Source organism: Natator depressus, chromosome 2 (genome assembly GCF_965152275.1).
Source record: "Natator depressus isolate rNatDep1 chromosome 2, rNatDep2.hap1, whole genome shotgun sequence".
NCBI classification, from domain to species: Eukaryota; Metazoa; Chordata; order Testudines; family Cheloniidae; genus Natator; species Natator depressus.
In genome coordinates, this window is record NC_134235.1 from 174,915,456 (window position 1) to 174,935,668 (window position 20,213).

Below are 20,213 nucleotides of genomic sequence, written 5' to 3' on the forward strand. Positions count from 1 at the left end.
GTGAGGAGGGAACCCGTTGTTAAGATTTTGACAGCTCATCACTGTCTGCATACATTCACACACATATGTAAAGAACTGGCTAATTTGAGCTGGTTTATTTGTAGGTCTAGAATTTTGAAAAATACTGCTGTGGCAAAGAAAATATTTTCCACATTTGTAAAATTATTTTCTGTGACTCATCTGCCCTATCCCAGAATTGATGGGTAACTCTCACCCCTGCCATCAACTGCAGAAAAAAATAAGGAACTGTTGGGAGGCTGTGTAAGCAACTTACCGCGCTTCAGTTGGAATACTTGTGTGTCAATCAATGATCTGCATAGTATACTTCAGTACATACCTCTTCCAGTACCATAAAATATGTTAAACAGCATCAGTGCGAAAATCATATTGCCCCAGCCACAACCATTTTATGTTTGTCAGTTTTACAGGATAAATATTAGCAGATCTGGCTGTACAGTTTTGTCCTAAATTAATATCCAATTATACTCCCATCTCACTATCTTGGCACTTAACCAGACACGATGGTTGGGTTTTTAAAAAATTTCGTTTACCTTTTGTTTAATTTCTTCTACTCTTCTATCTGCAATGGCATCAGGTTTTATAATTGCAACAGTGTATATGACTCCTTCTATAAGAAAAGGAAGAATACATATGCATATTTATAAATATATTTACTGAAATATATACACAGACTAATTTACCTTTTATACTTAAAACCTGAGCTCTCCATATGCTTCCTTTTAATTTTGGATTCTACTCACCAAGATATAGGGTCCTGGGAACCAATAGCAGTAGAGGTTCAAATGTAGATTATAAACCTCTGTACATGAATCACACACTGAAATGCAATTCCTTTTCCCAACTGCTCACACCTTAATACTACAACTTTGAAAGCAGAGATAAGGGAGGGTGAGTGTATATATATGAAGTAGATCCATTAAGAGAAAGAAAAGCTACTTATCTATAAGTGGAGTTCTCCCTGTACATACAGAGCTGCCTCAGCAGACTCACATACCTCAGTATTGCAAATCCTGGAATAATTTACAACTATAAATGCTCGGGGTAGCACTCACACTTGCTTGTGGAGTTCAACATTCAAAACAAGGTTATAAAGGGCTCGGTTTCATTTTGTTATCTGTAATGGAAAAGACCCCGAAAAAAGCCAGGAAAGAGGGCAGGTAAGTGAGAATCTGCAGAGGAAAGATACTTGCATAACACCATTTAGAGGTGGACTTCCTTTTTTTAAGTATTAATTTTATGTTTGAGATTAACAGCTGATGGTCTGACCCACAGTCGGCACTTGGGAAAGTCTCTGACCATTGGACAATTGATCTCCAGCATTGCTATATCATGACGTAGTCAATATGGTTCTGTGTCATGCTTTCAGGTGACTTCCATGTGTATAAACAGCAAGAAAATTATAAAGAGTAATAACATGAATGGTATGTTCAGAGTGGTCAGACTTCTTACCAAAAGGTTTTCCCCATGATCAAATATTATAAAAGATCATGATGGCAGAGTCCTCACTGAGGGTGATGACATTAAATATAGGTGGAGACATTACGGTGTCAATATGTAGTCTCAGCAGAGAGACTCATAATACAGGACGACAGAAAAGAGTACAAAGCCGGAGCCAGAGCCATCAATCCTGCAAGAATAAGTGGTGCATACTATTATGAAAATAAGACTGTAAAAGCACCAGAGGTAGATAACGTGTCTGAAGAACGGTTAAAACAATTGGCAAATGTGGTACTGATCTTATGTTGAAAACTTATAATGATGTACGGATGACTAGAAATTGGCTGGAGGACTGAATGAAGGGAATCTTTCTGTCCTTGCCAAAGAAAGGAGGCATAACAGAGTGTAGTAACTAACATATCATCTCCCTGACATAGCACACAAGCAAAGTTCTGCTCTAGATAATCTAGGACCTCATGAAAGGAAGGCTAGAAGCAGAACTATCACCCCAACAAGCTGGTTTCAAAGAGGCACAAGTAACCACATCGTGAACATCCATCACATCATTGAAAAATGCACACAGTATGATCACCCATAGATCATGTGCTTCACTGACGACTCAGAAGCATTTGATATGGTCTGACATGACTATCTTTTGGAAGATATTAGCAGACATGAGGATTCCAAAGCATCTTATTGAGCTAACTGCAGGTCTCTAACACCAACAGACCACGGTGCAAACAGCAGTAGGCAACAGTGAGTGGGTTTTCCACTGGGCAAGGTGTATTTTGTCCCCAAGCCTCTTTAACACATGCACAGAATTTATTATGAGACAAGATTTGGAAGGTTTTGGCAAAGTGGAAGGAGCTAGGATTTTCATTGGTGGACCTCTCCTAATCAACCTCAGATCTTGTGATGACACAATGCTCTTTGCTACAACCACCAATGCAGTGCAACAAATGTTAGGGTCTGCAAAAACAACTAATGAGGAATACAGATTATTCCTGCTTACAACGAAAACAAAATGCATGAACGTTAAACACAGCTAATAAAAACAGGGTGCAAGAGGGCACCACAATTAACAGACGAGTTGTAGAGGCAGCAGATGAAATTTAATTATTTAGGATCACATATATCCAACCAAGGAGCCTGTTCCAAAGAAACTGGAAGAAAAACTAGGGATGACTTGCTCAGCTATGGCCTCCTTTGTATATTTCAAGATGCCACAGTTTTTCTCAAAGATGCAACTGGTGAAAAGTTTATTTTTTTCCATAGTGGTTTATGGATATGAATGGTGGGAAGATAATTTCATTGACAAGAAGAGAACTGAAGCTTTTGAGGTGTGGTGCTGGTGAAGATTCTTGTGGATCTCTTAGGCATTTGCCTTTTGTCCATGTTAGAAATGTTAGTGGAGAGAAGCAGACCCTGATGTCAGAAATCAAGAGATGTAAATTTATGTACTTTGTCACATTAGGAACAGTGATGGAAAAAATCTTGAGAAAGTTGTTATGGAAGGAATGGTGCAGGGTCTTTGTAGTAAGGGATAACTAGCAAGGAGAGATGCAAGGATGGTGTGCGGTAGGTCACTAAAGGTTAGCTGCTGAGTGCTCGAAGTTAGCGTTGAAACGTGAAAGCTTCCAAAAATTCTGCTATGTTGTCACTGATATTCAGATACGAATAAATGGATTTACTTAGCTTCTTTCTTCTTTGAGATTTGCCTTCGCAGAATCCTATTTTGGGGAGAATGACAAGCATTTAAAGCCCTAGGAGCTAGGGCTGAAGAGTCAAATTTAACAGAGATTGAAAAGAACCACCTTCCTGAAACAAACAACTGCCCTAATTCTTGCATGAAAGCTCTGAAGCAGGGCCAGCTCACAACATGTTGGCACCTGAGGCGGGGAGCTCAAATGGCGCCCCCATGCCCCCTCGCTTGGGCCAAAACTTTGAAAGGTCTCAATTCTGCCTTCTTCCTGTTCTACTCCTCTTGTGGTACTGCTCTGCTACCTACCCCAATAAAGGAGAACTAACAACTTAAAAGCCTCATTCAAAAATTTTAAGTAACACTTAACTTTCAAACGCCTGAACAGCAAATGTAACTTTTCTTGTCTGCATAATAAACACTGGCATTTTTATCTGTTTGAATAATCGAAGTGGTGCTTTCTGTGCCTTCTTGGTTGCAAAGATTTGAACTGCTTCCCGAAGGCCCACAGTCTGGGCCAGCTCATGCTCTATTGAGATGGTTACAAGGCTGACTAGCCTCTCCTGTGTCGTTGTGGAGCATAGATGTATTATTATTAACTTCAGCTTGGAGAAGTTGCGTTCTCCACTGGCAACTGTTACAGGAAGCGTTAGAAGTATGCGCAGAGCAACAAAAGCATCTGGAAAGAAGGTGGTCATCTTATTTGTGCACATATATTCCAGAACAGCCTTTGGAGTTGATCCTGCTGAAATGCATCTTGAAAGGGCTTTCCGTTCATCACCTAAATCACCTGCATCAATATCGCGCATGTCATCATGTGTCAACACTGTCTCTAGTGCCCTGCATTGCTGGTGTGGGTCTTCTTCAGGTATCGTGAGGAGTTTTGGAATATCATACAACATCCCAAATATACTGCTGTGTTTCTTGAGCTACATGAAATGTTCTTTGACTGTATTGCACAATCTAGCACCTGGTTAAAGAATTCAACTTTGAATTGTTGTTTGGCGTCTCTTATGGAATTATCCCGTCTCGTAATCAAAATGTCTTCTTCTTCGGTGACTCTTGTATTCTTGAATGGGTGGGAAAATTGCTTCAGTGTGACATTCCTCAGCCAACTTCTGTGCACTCTTCAGAACGTTTTGAAATCCCTCATCTGACCGGTAAGACTGTAGGTATGACTTTGCTTTGTCCAGTTGTTCCTTTGCTCCAGATATATCAAGGTCAACACCTTGGAGTCTCTTGCTCGCAACATTTATTTCAAACAGTATGTCATTCCACAACACTAAGCCACACAGAAATTTGAAGTTATGTATGTTTCTGGTGATTCCATTTCCCTCTACCACTGTTCTCCCACGAACAGTTCCTGTCATAGCATTATCCTCCATAATGGCAACTATGGCATCATCTATCTTCCCAATTTGGTGTTTGATAGGCTTTATCGCCTCCACTCAACTTTCCCATCATGTGGCACTCAGTGGTTTCAGTGTCAGAGAGGATGTTCCCAGATGTTGCTTCAAAATTTGCTATCTATGAGTTGATGCAGAGAAAAATACATAGATGGTTTGAATTATATTAAAAAATTCAGCAGCTTCACTAGAAGCTGATGCTGCATCACTGACCACCAAGTTCAATGAGTGAGAACTGCATGGGACAAAAAAAGCTTGAGGGTTTAACTTTTGGATCCGTGACTGCACTCCTCTGTTCTTTCCTCTCATGTTGGCACCATTATCATAGCCCTGACCTCTCATGTCAGCTATCGTAATTCCCGTATCTTCCAGCTTTTTAAGGAGCACATTTGTCATACCAGCTCCTGAAGTATCATCAATGTCAATAAATTCTAGAAAATGCTCTCTGACAGTCACCATTGCAGGGACATTTTCACTAGGTTCTGTTGTTGTTACAAAACGCACCATTAAAGTCATTTGTTCTGTATGGCTGATGTCAGGTGTGCAGTCCAGAATAACAGAGTAATATCTTGCTGACTTCAGATCTGCCACAATCTTCTGTTTGACTTTTCTTCCAGTAACTGTATGATCTCATTTTGAATTGTTTTTCCAAGGTAGTGGGGTGTGTACGTTTCTTGGGTGGTGAGTCTTCTTAGATGCTCCTGGAGTACAGCATCAAACTCAGCCATCAGCTCCACAGTTTTAAGGAAGTTTCCATTGTTTGGCACATACAGCTGATCTGAAGTGCCACGCAGTGTTAGGTTTTGGGTAGCAAGCATTCTCACAATGGCAATGAGCCTTTTCAGAACATTTTGCCAGTAAAGAGACTCTGATGCAGTCTTCTCTTGATGTGGTGGCCTTTAACCTTAGTCTCATCTCAAGAAGAAAGATATCTTTCCACCGCTGGAATGCTCTCTGGTGATTTGCTGCTGTCTCATGGCATGCCAGATTTCTAGCCAGATTTTTCCAGTCCTTTGTTCCTGTAGAACCCCATGTGTCTGGAACATTAGACTGGAGGAGTTTGCAACAAAAACAGTGTGCAGCATTCTGGGTTTTTGAGTACATAAGCCATGGCCTCTCCACTTTGTCACCATTGGGGATTTCACGCCAGTAATGTGTTGGATGGAAACTTCTATTTTCATTGTCTTTGGGGAACATGAAGTTTTTCACTTGCTATGGCCCATGCAGTACAAGAAATTCCCTCAGGCTACTGCTCAAGTGGGTCCACTCAGTCCTGGATCATCTAGACTTAAGGAACTAAACTCAGCAGCAACTGTTTCTTGCGCCTCCACCACACTCTTCTCTGATCTACACTTTTCTTCAGGAATGTGCACGGTTACATCCATTTGAGATGGAGATATGGATGCTGCAGTAGCTGCCAGGTCACCTGCACTCTAACTGGAAGATCAGGCATCTCCTCATCACTCACATCCTCACTGGGGCCGGAAGGCTCACTGTGAACATTTGTGTCTATGTATCTTAGGAGAGCTCCTTCCTGTTTAGATAGAAAAGCTTCCTTTGCTTTCTTTCTTTTACTGAATGCTGCCCCAGAGGGGTGTTTTCTTCCTTCACTCATGACTGCTGTTCTGTGCCAGCTATAGTGGCTCTCAACACTCATTTGAAGGGGACAAATAAGCAGGCTGGTAGCAGGGCCTGAGTGAGGAAAGATATCAGCGTCTTAAAGGCCTAACTGGCTCCTACTACTTCAGTTGACTGCCTGTTCTCCTCAAGTGGTTTCAGGGAAGCAGCAGGAAACAGGAAGCTCCCTGAGAAGCTGGTGTTAATCAGTCCAGGCTCCTAGGGGTGCTAGAGAGGTACATAAGAGGCTCCTCCTCCTCTCTCTCCCTGCAGCTCCTGCTGCTTTCTGTTATTCCCTCTCACCTTTTCTCCTGCCTACCAGTTATGTCTCTTGTGCCCTCCTTCCTCCAGCACAGCACTCCACCATCTCTGCATCTAGAGCAGAGAGAATACATATGCACCAGCAGCAGACACAATTTTCTACATTCTGGGTCCTAGTGGTGCCCCGCCCCAGTCTGGCACCTGAGGCGGCCGCCTCAGTTCGCCTCATGGTAAGGCCAGCCCTGCTCTGAAGTCGCATTTCAAAAGTGTTGTTTCAATGAAGAAGAGCTGGATAGAAGTGCTAAAGGGCTGGAAATACTGTATCGCTGTTGTTAGCCTTCAAATTGCCTTTTCTCCTGGGCCTGTTTTGCTTTTTGCTGATACTACAGACCTCCCAGACAGTTGGCCTGCAACTGCTTAGATTGTAGATGGTATCTAATTTGACTTTCCTTTTTTAAGTCTTGTAAATCCAGGGATTTGGTAGTTTTACTCATCTCTTAATTTCTTCATTGGGTCACTAGTTCTACCAGGCATTAGAACAAGCCTGTGCTCTAAAATGCATGAGCAGTCATTCTGACTTGCACTTCTTGTCGTAGGCCAGATGGACAAGGCCACGTGAACATCTCAGAAAAAACAACGCTGCTACAGATCTTGTAATTGCTGCACTCAGCATATTTGCTGACATTTTGTCCTTCATATGTACCACTAACAAAATTAGACTCCTTTCTGTGAGACTCTGGAGGATACTGTATGCGAAAGGGGGCTCTGATTTGTTCCCCAACAAAATTCATACTCTTAGGCCTTTACAAGATGCACAGCTTTTAGGTGCCATGTCATTCTTGGTCACCATTTTTTACCATAACTTTTCTGTCATGGATGCTATATTACGTTAGAAGATAATTCAAAGTTCAAATTAAACCCTTTGCTACAGACATTGAGCGCTCCATCATGTTAAATCTTCATAGAGCTGGATCCAGATCTCAGACATTATAGAAATAATTAATAATAATAAGTATATCTGTTATTAGTTTGATCATTTTACAACATTCATATGCATCTGCATGTGATATTTGACTCCTTCCACAATAATCTCTCATGTTACCAAATGAACCAAAGGAAAATGTTATGACTGGACACACATAATCCTAATACCAAATACCTAACAAGATACTTGTTTAAGTTTTTTCTTTGTACTAATAATTTTAAAATAATTAAAATATCTTTTACCTTCAAGTTGGGTTTCTTCAATATAATCTTCTGATGCTTTCTCTTCTAAAAACACAAGCTCTTGTACCTAAGAAAATTGCAGTTTTCATGTTCTTATTCTGATAAAATTACACTGTCAGTATGAAGTTAATATTGAGGCAGTATGGGCCAGTGGATAGCTCACTGGGAATCATGAGATCTAAGTGCCATTCCTGACTCTGCCAGTGATGTTGAGCAAGTCACTCCTTTGTTCTTTCTCTGCTTCCCCTCTCTGAAAAACTCCCTGCAGCGTTAACTTAGTGCAAGATAATACCAACATCAACATTTAAGCTGCTTCTTTTTCTGCTTCTAAACATTTTTTGCAGATTTTGTGAAACCTTGTGCCAGCCCAGAAAGAAACATAAAGATGGACATAATTGTGGAAATGTCCAACCTATTTCTCTGCTAAATGTAGAATATAAAGTAAACACCAAAATTCTAGCAGCACAACTAAATTATTTAATCTCAATTATTCACAAAGTTCAAGTGGGTTTTGAAACAGGCAGGCTTGCTGCTGATAACACAAGAAAAATAATTTATTTAAGTCACCAAGCTCAGCTACCAGTTATCTCTTCAGCAGTTTTATCCCTAGAAGCTAAATAATATATTTGATGGGGTATAATGCTATCTTATCCAGAACTAAGACAATTTGTTCTGATTTTTCTTAACTGAGTTGTAGTCCATTACAATTTATCTTTTGCATCTATACAGATAAATGGAAATCTTTCACCTGCATTTCAGTTGGAAAGAGGAATTAGGTAAGAACTGTCCCCTTTTCCTTATTCTCTCGAGCCCTTAGTAAAATAGATAAGAAAAATCTCCAGCATTGAAAGTATAAAAATAAATAAAGAGATAAATACAAAATTAGTTTTTATGCTGGTTATATTTTTGTTAGTGAAGAATCCCTCCTCTGCATACAGATCAGTTTGTAAAATTACCAATATCATGTGGATGAGTACCACTTAATGGAAGTTTCTAAAAGATGAGATACATGCCAGTTCATGGTAAAGATAGTGGTATCCACAAAAATGAAAACGAAATATCAACAGTAAAAGAAATAAAAACAGCACCACACACGGAAAGAGACCATGCAAATGTAATAAAAATATTCATTTATATTTAAACTTGATAAGAAAACAGTTATCTAGTGAGTACCTGAGGGCGTTCTATTTCCCCGGCTAAAATTTTCCTCTCTTCTTCTACTAGCTCTATTACTGTCTTACTGAGAAGTGGTGCATTTGTGCCTCGCACTAGTGCTATAATTTTGCCATCCTGTAAAAAATAAATGATAAAACTCTCAGTAAGATCTACTAATGTAGTTTTGCACATTTAATTGATCTCTAACACAATCTATTTTTGACCAGCAATAGACAGTTACCATGATACGGTGTTCTAAAACTAAAAGTTGTAGCAATGTATCACTGCAGATAGACTGATTTGCAAAACAGGTGATGAATCAAAAACACAGGGCTAAAATTAGTGATATCAAAGAAAACTAACTGTTATTCCTATTATTTGTTATCCTGTTATTGTTTAACATAGCTCTTATCTCAAAAGTTTCAGAGGGTTTACATTTTAGAATCTGGCATTTTCTTATTGAAACGGCTTGACCTGCGACGGAGTTCAATGTCTAATTCAAGAGATATGTAATGGGATACAGAGCATTTCATCTTCAACACATCAAATATAGCCTAGTTGGGTGACAACCTAAAATTATTATCCAACTGCTCAACAGTGTCCTACATGAAATGAGTAGGTGGTCTCAGTCAAGTTCCTATTGAGCAGTTGTCTACTTAGCACAGACCACGGTCACAATTGGCAATGACTGGACTGTTACCTGTGTTGGCAGCTCCGCTGAAAGGCCAGCAGTTGAAAGGGTGTAGAGCAGTGATCCCCAAACTGTGGGGTGCAGAGGAATGTTCAGGGGGGCATGAAGCTGAACCCAGGCTAGCCCGCAGCCACAGCTCTACTCCACCCCCTGCTCTGCCCCCAGTTGCAGCTCCACTCCACTCCCTGCTGCAGCTCCGCTCTGCCCCCAGCCACAACTCCGTCTCTAGCTACAGGTCCTCCCCCATCCCCAGTTCTGCCCCCAGCTTCTCCTCTGCAGAGCCAACTGTGTAGTAATGGGGGGGGGGAGGGGAAGCAGGAATGCAGACAGATTCTGTTACAGGTAAGGAGGGGGGTGCTATAGGAAAATTTGGGGCACCACAGGTATACAGAATGAACTTCCTTCTGATTCAGTGCTTAATTTGTGCCAGGACTTAGCCTTTCCACCTCTAGGCTTGGGTTCATAGCACCAGCACCTCTGGGCTTGCTGCATCAGTTATGAGTATAAAAAAACTGCTTGAGCTCCGGCACCTTTTTCATTACAAATTAAGCCCTGTTTTCACCATCAGAAGTTCTTCCTCCAAATTGGGTATGTGGCAGGATAGGGATGCTACTACTATTGATGCCCAAGCTGCATTTGTTCTGAAATGGCCAAAATTTGCTATCCTTATTTGAGCAAAATTCCTATTGGAGACAATAAGAGTTTTGCTCAATTAAGGACTGCCAAATCTGGTCCTCAGTAAATAGTGCAACAAAACGTCCAGGGCTAGCAATCAGACACCTTGCACAAATTCACTTAGAATTAATTTGCTCAAAATTCAAAATAAATTTGAAGGAAAGAATTTAGAAAGCCTGATTCTTATTTACACTAAAATCCCTTTACACTGTTCTAGCTATATAAAAAGGCATTAAGGCATGTGTAAACATAATTTATATCCACAATAAGGCCCATTTACATTGATAAAATGGTGTAAAGGGACCTTAGTATTAATGAGAATCAGGCCTAAATTTTCCTTCTCTCTTGCTGTTCTCTGTCCTTGTTTACATCTCTTTCCATTTTCCCGTCCCCATTTTTGACTACTCTTGTTTTTTGGTTACTCTCTTCCTCATTTGGGATCTGACCTTTAGCCCACTAAAGTTAATCACAAAGTTTCCATTTACTTCACTGGTACAGAATTAGACCTTTCTTGCTTTCACTTCCTATCCACCTTGTTCCCAGGTTTCTTCCCTCCACTGTTTGTCTCTCCTCATCTCAGTTCTAGTTCCTCCATTTCCCCACAGCTTCCTTCACTACTCTTCCTTCTGTGCTTCACTCTTCTGCTCATTGCCCCACCATGTATATGCATGAGCAGCACAGTGGAACTGGACAGCTTTTGGTGAGATCAGAGATGCTGTTAATTTCATGTGGCTGCAGTCATATAGAGTGGAGTCTGCTTAATGCACCCTGGTTATTAGTCCCTAGCTGCTGGAATCCAAATCTCAAAACTTCCAAGTAGAAAAAAAACCACTTGCCTACAGAGTTAGCAACCAGGCCTGGCATAATGTACTATAGTAGATGGAGAATTTTCTTTCCCTGTTAGCAGAAGAACTATGCTAATACCCCTTCCTCTCTGCATGCCAAGAATATATAAAATATGATTCACTGATAAAATGACTGGTATGTACAATATGCAACAATATCCTATACACTAAAATTGTAAAGATGTAATTCACATTTGTACAACTTTACGTTTATTTTCATATACTGAAAAAACAACAAAAATAGGCAGCACGAAAATAAAAGCTGATGATGATTGTTGAACTTACAACACAAAAGAGAAAAACAGGTTCACATTTGTCTCTAAATGTCTGCAGGGTCACAATGCTGTCAGCCTCTGCCTAAAATAAGGGCAAACAGATTATGAATTATAGCTAGCTAGCTATTTGAGAACTTTTACAGAATGATTCTCAAACCATGGTTCTGTGGACCAATAGTAGTCCTTAAAACACTTGCAGGTTATCAACTTTGTTGGTCACATGGGGCAGGCTTTCCTTCTTGTTTACAGCTGCTAAATCACATTAAAGGTACTCTGTCCTAATATTGCTTTTTGAGGTAAGTAATGGTTGTAATTGCCATTGGAATGTCATAGGATCACACATAGGAAGGTCCCATGACATTTCAATGGGAGGGAAAGTGGTCTATTGTATTAATTCTCTGTTAAGATGTGGTCCACGCTATATAAAGATTTGAGAATCCCATGAATAACATTTATTAACAGTAACTTCTTGTTTTATGAATGTATTTTACATATACAATACACACAAATCCAAAAACTGTTTGAACTAACACTGGTAAACTATACTTGGCAAGGTTTTAACATAGTATTTATTTAAAAATAACTAGATCACAAGCACTATATAATATTGTTGTTCAATGTATTGATAGCAGCGGTACTAATTAAAGGGAGACCTGAATGGAAATGAACTGTTTACACTTCTGGGCCACCAGAGTCCTGAATTAATACTAAAAAGAAAAGGAGTACTTGTGGTACCTTAGAGACTAACCAATTTATTCGAGCATAAGCTTTCGTGAGCTACAGCTCACTTCATCGGATGCATACTGTGGAAAATACAGGAGATGTTTTTATATACACAGACCATGAAAAAATGGGTGTTTAACCTGAATTAATACTGTCACTCTTGGGTGAAAGGTATGGTGTTAATGATACGGTATAACAACCCCAAATAATATTGCAGATTTAAACATTTACATATGCTTGCGGGAATAAATTATGGATGTCAAAGTAAGTGCAGATGAAAGGACAGCAGCTAGATGTATGAAAACAGATGGAATGAACAGGCTTAATCTTCTTTTATTTTAAAACCACACAGGTTTGCAAATAGCCTGGATCATAGAGATATGGCTGAAAACCTGGGGTCTGATTCTGATCTCACAATGGTTTTGCATTAGTATAACCTCATTGACTTCAGTGGTATGAGATTTCAATCCACTGTTTGGTGTTTGGGCTTGTTGCTCTATGTTTTGTATGTACACATATACATACCTATGTATGTATGACTATTTTAAAAGCTTTAAATATTTGATACATATGGGGTTGGATTTTTAGAATCTGAGTTTAATAGGAGGAGATCTGTGTGCAAAAGATCTGTAGGATAAAAACCTTGCTGACTTGTCTGTTGACCTAATGGTAGTGATCCACATTTGTATGTCGGACACCTACAATGATCCCCATTAAAAGAGCATTTGCCAATAGTCACCACGCAGTGGTATCTATTAGACAGTTTTGCTCTGTGTTTACAGCTGAAGATGTCAGTGGTAACTCTTATGGTAATGGTTAGCGCATGATGCTTTTTAATGGCTATTGCAGTAGGCAGGACAAGTTGCTTCTGTCATCTTGTTCTCTGGAGCTTCAGAGAATGCAACAAAAACAATCTGCAGCCATACTAACAAGTATTATAAGCTTGATAGTTTAATATCTGGATGGGAACTCAGAATGAACCTGTGAAACACATCTTTAGTGCATTAGATTGTAGCTGCCATTTTAACCTGCTCTTCTGGTTGAACTTTTTCTCAAAAACATTTTTATTTTTTTAATCTGTTTCTTTTTCAGCTTCCCCCTCTTCGTTCCTTTTTATATATAACATAGGAAATTATACGGAAAAGCAACGGAAAAACAAAAAGAAGTTACTGACCTGATTTTCAGAAGTGATGAGCACCCACAACTTCTATGGTCTTCAATGGAAGTTGTGGGTGCTGAGCACTTTTGAAAGTCAGGCTATATGGTTATGCATCGTTAAGACTTGGATTTTTAAACGTGCAAGTCAGTATATTCAGAGATAAGGTTCCCCCAGTCATCTCAACTCTATCTCATAGTATGTATGCATTATAAGAATGTTCTTCATTACACTATTGTCTAGTATGTCTTTTCCATAATTAACTTGTATGATTCTAGCTTATCTCTTCTCTTATTATAGATCCTTCCCTATTCATTTTAAACTCTGATCTTCCTCTTTTAAGAAGACATGCAGAAAAAGAGACAAGCCAAATTCATCACCCACTCCACTGGTACTCAGATACTATGGTGATAGGTATCCTATAAATAGATAGATAAAGAAACACATTTGGCACTGAAGTTCTAAATAGAATTTACATCCTTACCACAGCAAAATGCAAAAGGTCATCTTCACCATGATCATTTTTTAGTTTTCTGAATAAATTTACCACAGCTTTGCAAGGCCCACACCACGCCTGATAAACGTCTATTACTGAAAGTATAAAAAGTTAGAATGAAACTCATCTGCTTCATATAGTTTATAAAATAAAATGTTTTGGTAAATGTATAGGGTAAGTCCTGCAGTGGAACTAGCATACATGTATTTCTAAACCTATTTGTGGTCTCTTTTTCTTCTGAAAAACATTAATTTTTGGTATTATCTCTTAAACAAATTAGGTTTTAACTTAAATGTCTTAGTCTGTCAGAGTATTTATTTATTTATTTATATTTTCTGTGATGGGGAATGCAGATATATGAATGTCTCCTTCCCCTATCACTTTGTCTTGGTGGCCCTTCCTTTCCTGTGCCCACTGTTAGTTGTCTCTCCCTCCTTTGGCCCTTTTATCAGTTGTCTCTTTCCATGTCCTGCCCCTCCTTTGTGTGTTGTTTCCCTCCTTCCTAAGATCATGTATGCTATCTCTCTGTCAACCTTACTCACTACCCATTGGTTCTCTCTCTTGAGCCCCTGCTCACTTCACACATGATCTGTTCTCCCTCTTTAGACAGCATTCCTAATAAATTTAAGAGATACCGATGCCAAGCTTACATACTGTCAAAGTTTGACTCAGACTCACAATTTATCAGACCACTCTGTTTTATTAGCAAAGCTGCTCTGCTAATACATTTAGAAGTGAGCCCCCTGAGTGGGGTTTGTCTCTCTTAATTTATACAGTTTTTTGGAGAACAAGTTACAGAGAAGTTACAGACAAAAGAAGAAAAAGATTTTAGTCACCACCCTTCGAGATCCCTGAGACCAGTCACGTATCTTCAATTACCTGCCATCCTTAACAATCTCCTTTAACAGCTTCCAGTTAACTAATTGCCCTTCACACCTTCCATTCTGATGCCTGCTTCTTAGACGTGCTGGCTCTATCTTAATTGCTTCTCCATTCAAAAGCTAACTGTCCCTACGTGTGCTCCCTCAGATACTTTGTAACATGTTTTGGCATGCCCTCTCATATACAATGTATCCAGCATGTCCCCTTATACAATGTTATACTTATACAATGTTATACTTCCACAATCCCCCCTTTTGGTCAAGGCTACGCCCATGACCAATGACTTACTGGATTCCATACATCAATCGTTCTTTTTCATTACTTTCACTGGTGACATTTAACAACATTAGATTAGCACTCTGGTTAGGGGTAACCTGATGGATGGTGGTCTTGTGCAGTTTTGGATACAACAAGAAATCAACTGAAAACACACAAAGATTATTAGAATTCCAAATAGGACAGTCAGGATTCCTTGAAACAACCAGTTTCCCAGACTAGAGAAATTGAATAAGTTACTTATCCATTTCCACAAGGAACTTGGTTCTTCGTGGGGAAGGTATGCAATTTGCTCCAGATGGCTAGCACGATTTATTACCTCATTAGTATTATCAGGTATGTATATACAGCATTCTGTTCCAATTAGAGCACAGGTCCCTCCTTTGGCTGCCAGTATTATATCTAATGCCCAACGGTTTTGGAGGGCCACTTGTCGGACCGCTCCTGCTTCTTTGGCTAGAGCTTTTAAGCTCTCTCCTGTTTCATTGGCCATGATCTCAACCACCGCTTGTAACCTTAAAAGCCTTTTTGCATGGTGGATTATCCCCCCTACTGGGACTAAAGAAATGCCAACAGCTTCTTCCCAAGTTAGGGGGCTTATGTTATCCACATACCATTTAGCATCTGGCAAATCCCTCCTTTTTCGCCTGAAATTACGGAGGTGATTTTGTGGGAGGGACTGAAGCACCCGGAATTGTGGGAAAAGCTGAGCAGAATAACAGATACCTGACCAATTTGCTGGTAACACAGTGTAAGCATTTTCCCCACAAACCCAATGATGTCCCATTAAAGCTGGGAAGGGTTGACTGCAACCCTTTGACATGTAAGAATTTACGAAGGAGGAATAGTATCCCCCAAAGGGCACAGGATGATTTTCCCTGGGAGAAGAGGTAGCATTCACATGACATTTGTAGATGGTGCTGTTTTTCTCAGGGAGGCTGTAGGGGGGAGCAAGAGATTGAATCTTTGGTTTGATCCCAGGTTGAGAGGAAGTTTATCTTTCCATACCCGGTTCGCCATTCTCCAACCTTGTTTGAATAGTCCCATACACCATGGGACACGATGTATTGGAGACAGCTGCTCCTCCCTAGATTCAGCCCTGTCCCATTACACACCCAGCACCAGTGGCCCTTTCCTTTCACCACACTTATAAGTGTAGGAACATATGTTTTTCCCAGCCCCCAAGTGTCATTTTCCTTCCATGTCCTTTTAAGTGGATAGGGTTCTCCAGCAAGCTCTGAGGAATTCAAAGGGATTGCCATGGTGGGGATACTAGCTTGTGAGTGAGCTGGGATGTGGCTGCAGACCCAGCAATTAGAAATATTCAGGATTTGGGCTACCTGCACCTGTTGTTGGATGAAAGAATTGTCATTGTCACTCTGGATTCCCCAGACTCTCAGGACACAGTAGCTGAGGATTAAGCTTCTCAAAGGACACATGTTGGAAGCAGGACCCTTTCTGGTTCCGACAACCCCTTTCGAGGGAACCGCAGTCACGGTTTTACGTCCACCAGGCAGCAGGCGCTAGGCTCACTACTGCTTCTTGTTTGTTGGGTCCTGCTGTCTGCTTACCCTCTGCTTCTGGCAACCCTTACGAGAGCGCAGATTGTAAGGTATTGCAGGCTGTTCCTCTTTGTCTTCTGGGGTTGAAGCTGGTTCTGCGTGGTCTTGCAGAGGTGCTTGGTCCCCTTGAGGTGGCGCTGGCTTACACTGTGAGGCGTGGATCCATGCAGCGATGCCGGATAATTTCACTGCTGTCTGGGTGGTGGGCAGTACCTGGTATGGACCCTTCCAACGGGGTTCCAAGGCGTGCTTCCGAAGGTGGTGCCGCAGGTAGACCCAATCACCAGGCTCAAGAGTATGACAGGCAGCAGAGGTGGGTTCCGTCGGCCAAGCTGCGAATGGAAGGAGCTCACAGCTTGCATTAACCCTTTGCAGTACTGGAGGAGCGTGCTGTGAGTTAGGTTTAGGTCTGGGGCTGGGGTAATAGTAGCCATTGTTCGCATAGGGCATCCCATGATGATTTCAAATGGACTCAATTTGTGTCTCTGGGATGGGGATGACCGAATTTCCATAAGGGCCAGTGGTAAAGCAGCTGGCCAGTTTAACCCTGTGGAACTACAGATTTTTGCCAGCTTATTTTTAAGCACACCATTTCGCCTTTCAACTGCCCCTGCACTCTGTGGATGGTAAGGGCAGTGCAACAGGTGGGTGACATGTAATACCTGGTTTAGATGTTGAACAATTTTTCCAGTAAAATGTGTTCCCCGGTCACTAGACAAAGTGGCAGGAATTCCCTTGGTAGGGATAATGTGGTTTAACAGACATTTTGCAACGGACAATGAATCAGCTTGAGGAAAGGGAAAGGCTTCAATCCAACCCGAAAACAGACATATTATAACTAAAATGAATTCATATTTCTGACACTTTGGCATTTGTACAAAATCAAGTTGCCAGTGTAGGAAAGGTGCTTGAGGCAAACCCCGGAACCCTTGTGTTACTTTTACAGATTTGCCTACATTGTGGCTTTGACAAGTAACACAAGCGGCATAGTGGCGGGTTGCAAAGGAGCTGAAATGGGGAGCCCACCACCCCGCCTTACTCATAGCAGAGACCATCCCCTCCTTGCCGACATGCGAAACACCATGTAGCAGGGCGGCTAGAGACGGGTAGAGTGTGAGGGGGGCTACAAAGGTACCGGTGGGCGATCGCCAAAGGGAATCAGAATGCAAAGAGCAACCCACAGCACTCCAGGAGTCTTTCTCTGTTTCTGGGGCAGAATCCTGGAGCTGAGCGAGATGAGACAGGGATGGTGGCGTTACAGAGACAGAGAGGGGACCAAGAAATGCTTCTGGTGAAGGTTTTATAGTGGCGGCATGTTTTGCATCAGCATCAGCAAGTGCATTACCTTTTGCCACCTCGGTGTCTGCCGCTGAGTGGCCAGTACACTTAACAATTGCCAAGGCAGACGGTAGTAAAACTGCATACAGGAGGGCGGCAATGTAGGGGCCATTCTTGATAGGGGTACCAGCAGAGGTAAGAAAACCTTGAGCCTGCCAGAGGGTGCCAAAGTCATGCACAACCCCAAAGGCATACTGAGAATCAGTAAAAATAGTGGCAGAGAGCCCCTCGGCTAGAAAGCAGGCACGGGTTAGAGCAATCAGTTCAGCCACCTGGGCAGAGGTCACAGAGGGTAAGGGCGCAGCTTCCATGGTCTCAGAGAGAGAGACCACAGCGTACCCTGCAAGAAGGTGGCCTTGGTCATTTCTATAACAGGACCCATCAGTGAATAATACCAGGTCAGAGTTAGGGAGAGGTACATCTGAAAGGTCGGGGCGCGGGACAGTGATAGCAGAGACAGTTGCAAGGCAGTCATGGGGTTCACCATCACTAGGTAAAGGAAGGAGGGTAGCAGGGTTTAACCGGGAGCAGCGCTTAATAGTGATATGTGAGGCTGAAAGCAGCAAAAGTTCATACCTAGTGAGGCGAGCAGAGGAGAGGTGAGTAGTGTTGCGTTGCAGAAGGAGAGTTTCCCCAGAATGGGGAACCATGAGAGTGAGAGGAGAGCGGAGGACAAGGGACTCAGACATCTCGACCAGGCGCGCTGCAGCAGCTACAGCGCGTAGGCAAGGGGGTAAACCCTGGGCTACAGGGTCCAAGGTTGCAGAAAAATAAGCCACCGGGCGATTTCTGTCACCGTGCTCCTGAGTAAGAACCCCAAGGGCACAAGCAGATTGTTCGTGACAGAAAAGGGTAAAAGGCTTGTCATAGTTATGTAACCCTAAGGCAGAGGCAGAGGCTAAATTCTGCTTAAGGGAGATGAAAGCAGCATTTGCTTCAAGTGGCCATGGCATGGGATTAGGTACAGAGGATCGAGTGAGTTCTTGGAGTGGTTTAGCCAGAGAAGCATATTGGGGAATCCATTGCCTACAGAACCCTGTCATGCCTAAGAATTTTCTGACCTGGCGTGGAGAGCAAGGCTGGGGAAAGCTAAGGATGGCTTGTACCCAGGCTGGAGAGAGTGTACGGGAGCCCTGGGAGAGAAGGAAGCCTAGGTATGTGACAGAGGTTTGGCAGAGCTGCAATTTTGTGCGAGAAGCCTTATGACCCTTGTTCGCTAAAGCTGTGAGAAGTGTTAGTGAATCAGTTTCTGAGGCAGACAGAGAGGCGGAGCACAGGAGTAAGTCGTCCACATATTGGATCATTGTGGATCCTGATGGGAAAACCAGATCAGCGAGATCCCTGGCTAGGGCTTGAGAAAAATAGGATGGACTCTCTGTATACCCCTGGGGAAGGGTAGTCCATGTATACTGCTGACCCTTGTAGGAGAAGGCAAAGAGATACTGGGATTCAGAGTGAACTGGGACAGATCAGAAAGCGGAGCACAAATCTACAACAGTAAAGTGGGTTGCATTTGGAGGAATAGACGCTAGTATTGTAGCAGGGTTAGGAACCACTGGAAAAGAAGGTATGACAATATGGTTAATAGCTCGAAGGTCTTGAACAAATCGCCACGATTTGCCATCAGCCTTTTGAACTGGGAGGATAGGGGTGTTACAGGGGCTGGAACAAGGGACAATAATTCCTTGTTCTTATAATGCAGATATAACTGGAGCAATCCCAGCCTCTGCCTCAGGATTCAAAGGATATTGAGACAGGCGAGGCAGAGGTTTGGAATTGTCTACAGTAATCCGAACTGGGTCAGTATTTAATTGGCCCACTTCAGATGGGTGAGATGGCCATAGGGAGGAAGGAACCTGAGAGATTAGGTGCTCTAGGGACGGAGTTAAGGGACAGCAAGGGACCGGAGTGGAGAGGGAAGTTTCAGACAGCAGGGAGGCTACAGAATCACATAAGGAAGACTGAGGGATTTGCAGATAGACACCATCTGGGGAGCAGTAAATAGAACAGCCAAGTTTGCATAGCAAGTCCCGTCCCAGAAGGTTTGCAGGGGTGGAATCAGAGAGGAGGAATGCATGCTCCTCAGAGAGGGGACCGACCTGAACAGACAAAGGTTTTGAGAGGGGAAAAGAGGTAGGGATCTCTGTAATGCCAACAGCAGACACAGATTTTCCAGATCGGGGAACCTCAGGCAAGTCAGTGGTGCGGATTGTAGAAAGAGAAGCTCCAGTATCAACAAGGAAAGGGAGAGAGAGATCATTTACAGTCAGGACACATTCTCCAGTAGGGGACAGAGGTAATAAGGGAGCTAAAACTTTGTGAGGTTCCCCAGCATCCCGTCATTGTTGGGGTGAAAAATAGGAGGAACCAGCGGGGGGTTCACTTGATTTCCCATACAATTATTAGGTCGTCTTGGACACTCTTTTTTCCAGTGTCCAGGCTGTTTACAGTAGTTACAAACCCCAGTTAAT

The 20,213-nt window shown here is 42.0% G+C and overlaps 1 protein-coding gene across 1 annotated transcript in view; it reads right to left on the bottom strand.

Moving 5' to 3' along the window:
• The window catches only part of NME8 (NME/NM23 family member 8), a 44,228-nt gene that overhangs the window by 18,752 nt on the left and 5,263 nt on the right, over nucleotides 1–20,213 (bottom strand). The window contains exons 4-8 of the mRNA XM_074943251.1: nucleotides 13,673–13,779; nucleotides 11,320–11,391; nucleotides 8,842–8,958; nucleotides 7,669–7,735; nucleotides 552–628 (exon numbers count right to left, since the gene is read on the bottom strand). Coding sequence (XP_074799352.1) covers nucleotides 552–628; nucleotides 7,669–7,735; nucleotides 8,842–8,958; nucleotides 11,320–11,391; nucleotides 13,673–13,779 — 440 coding nt within the window. The remainder of the gene's footprint in view (nucleotides 1–551; nucleotides 629–7,668; nucleotides 7,736–8,841; nucleotides 8,959–11,319; nucleotides 11,392–13,672; nucleotides 13,780–20,213) is intronic.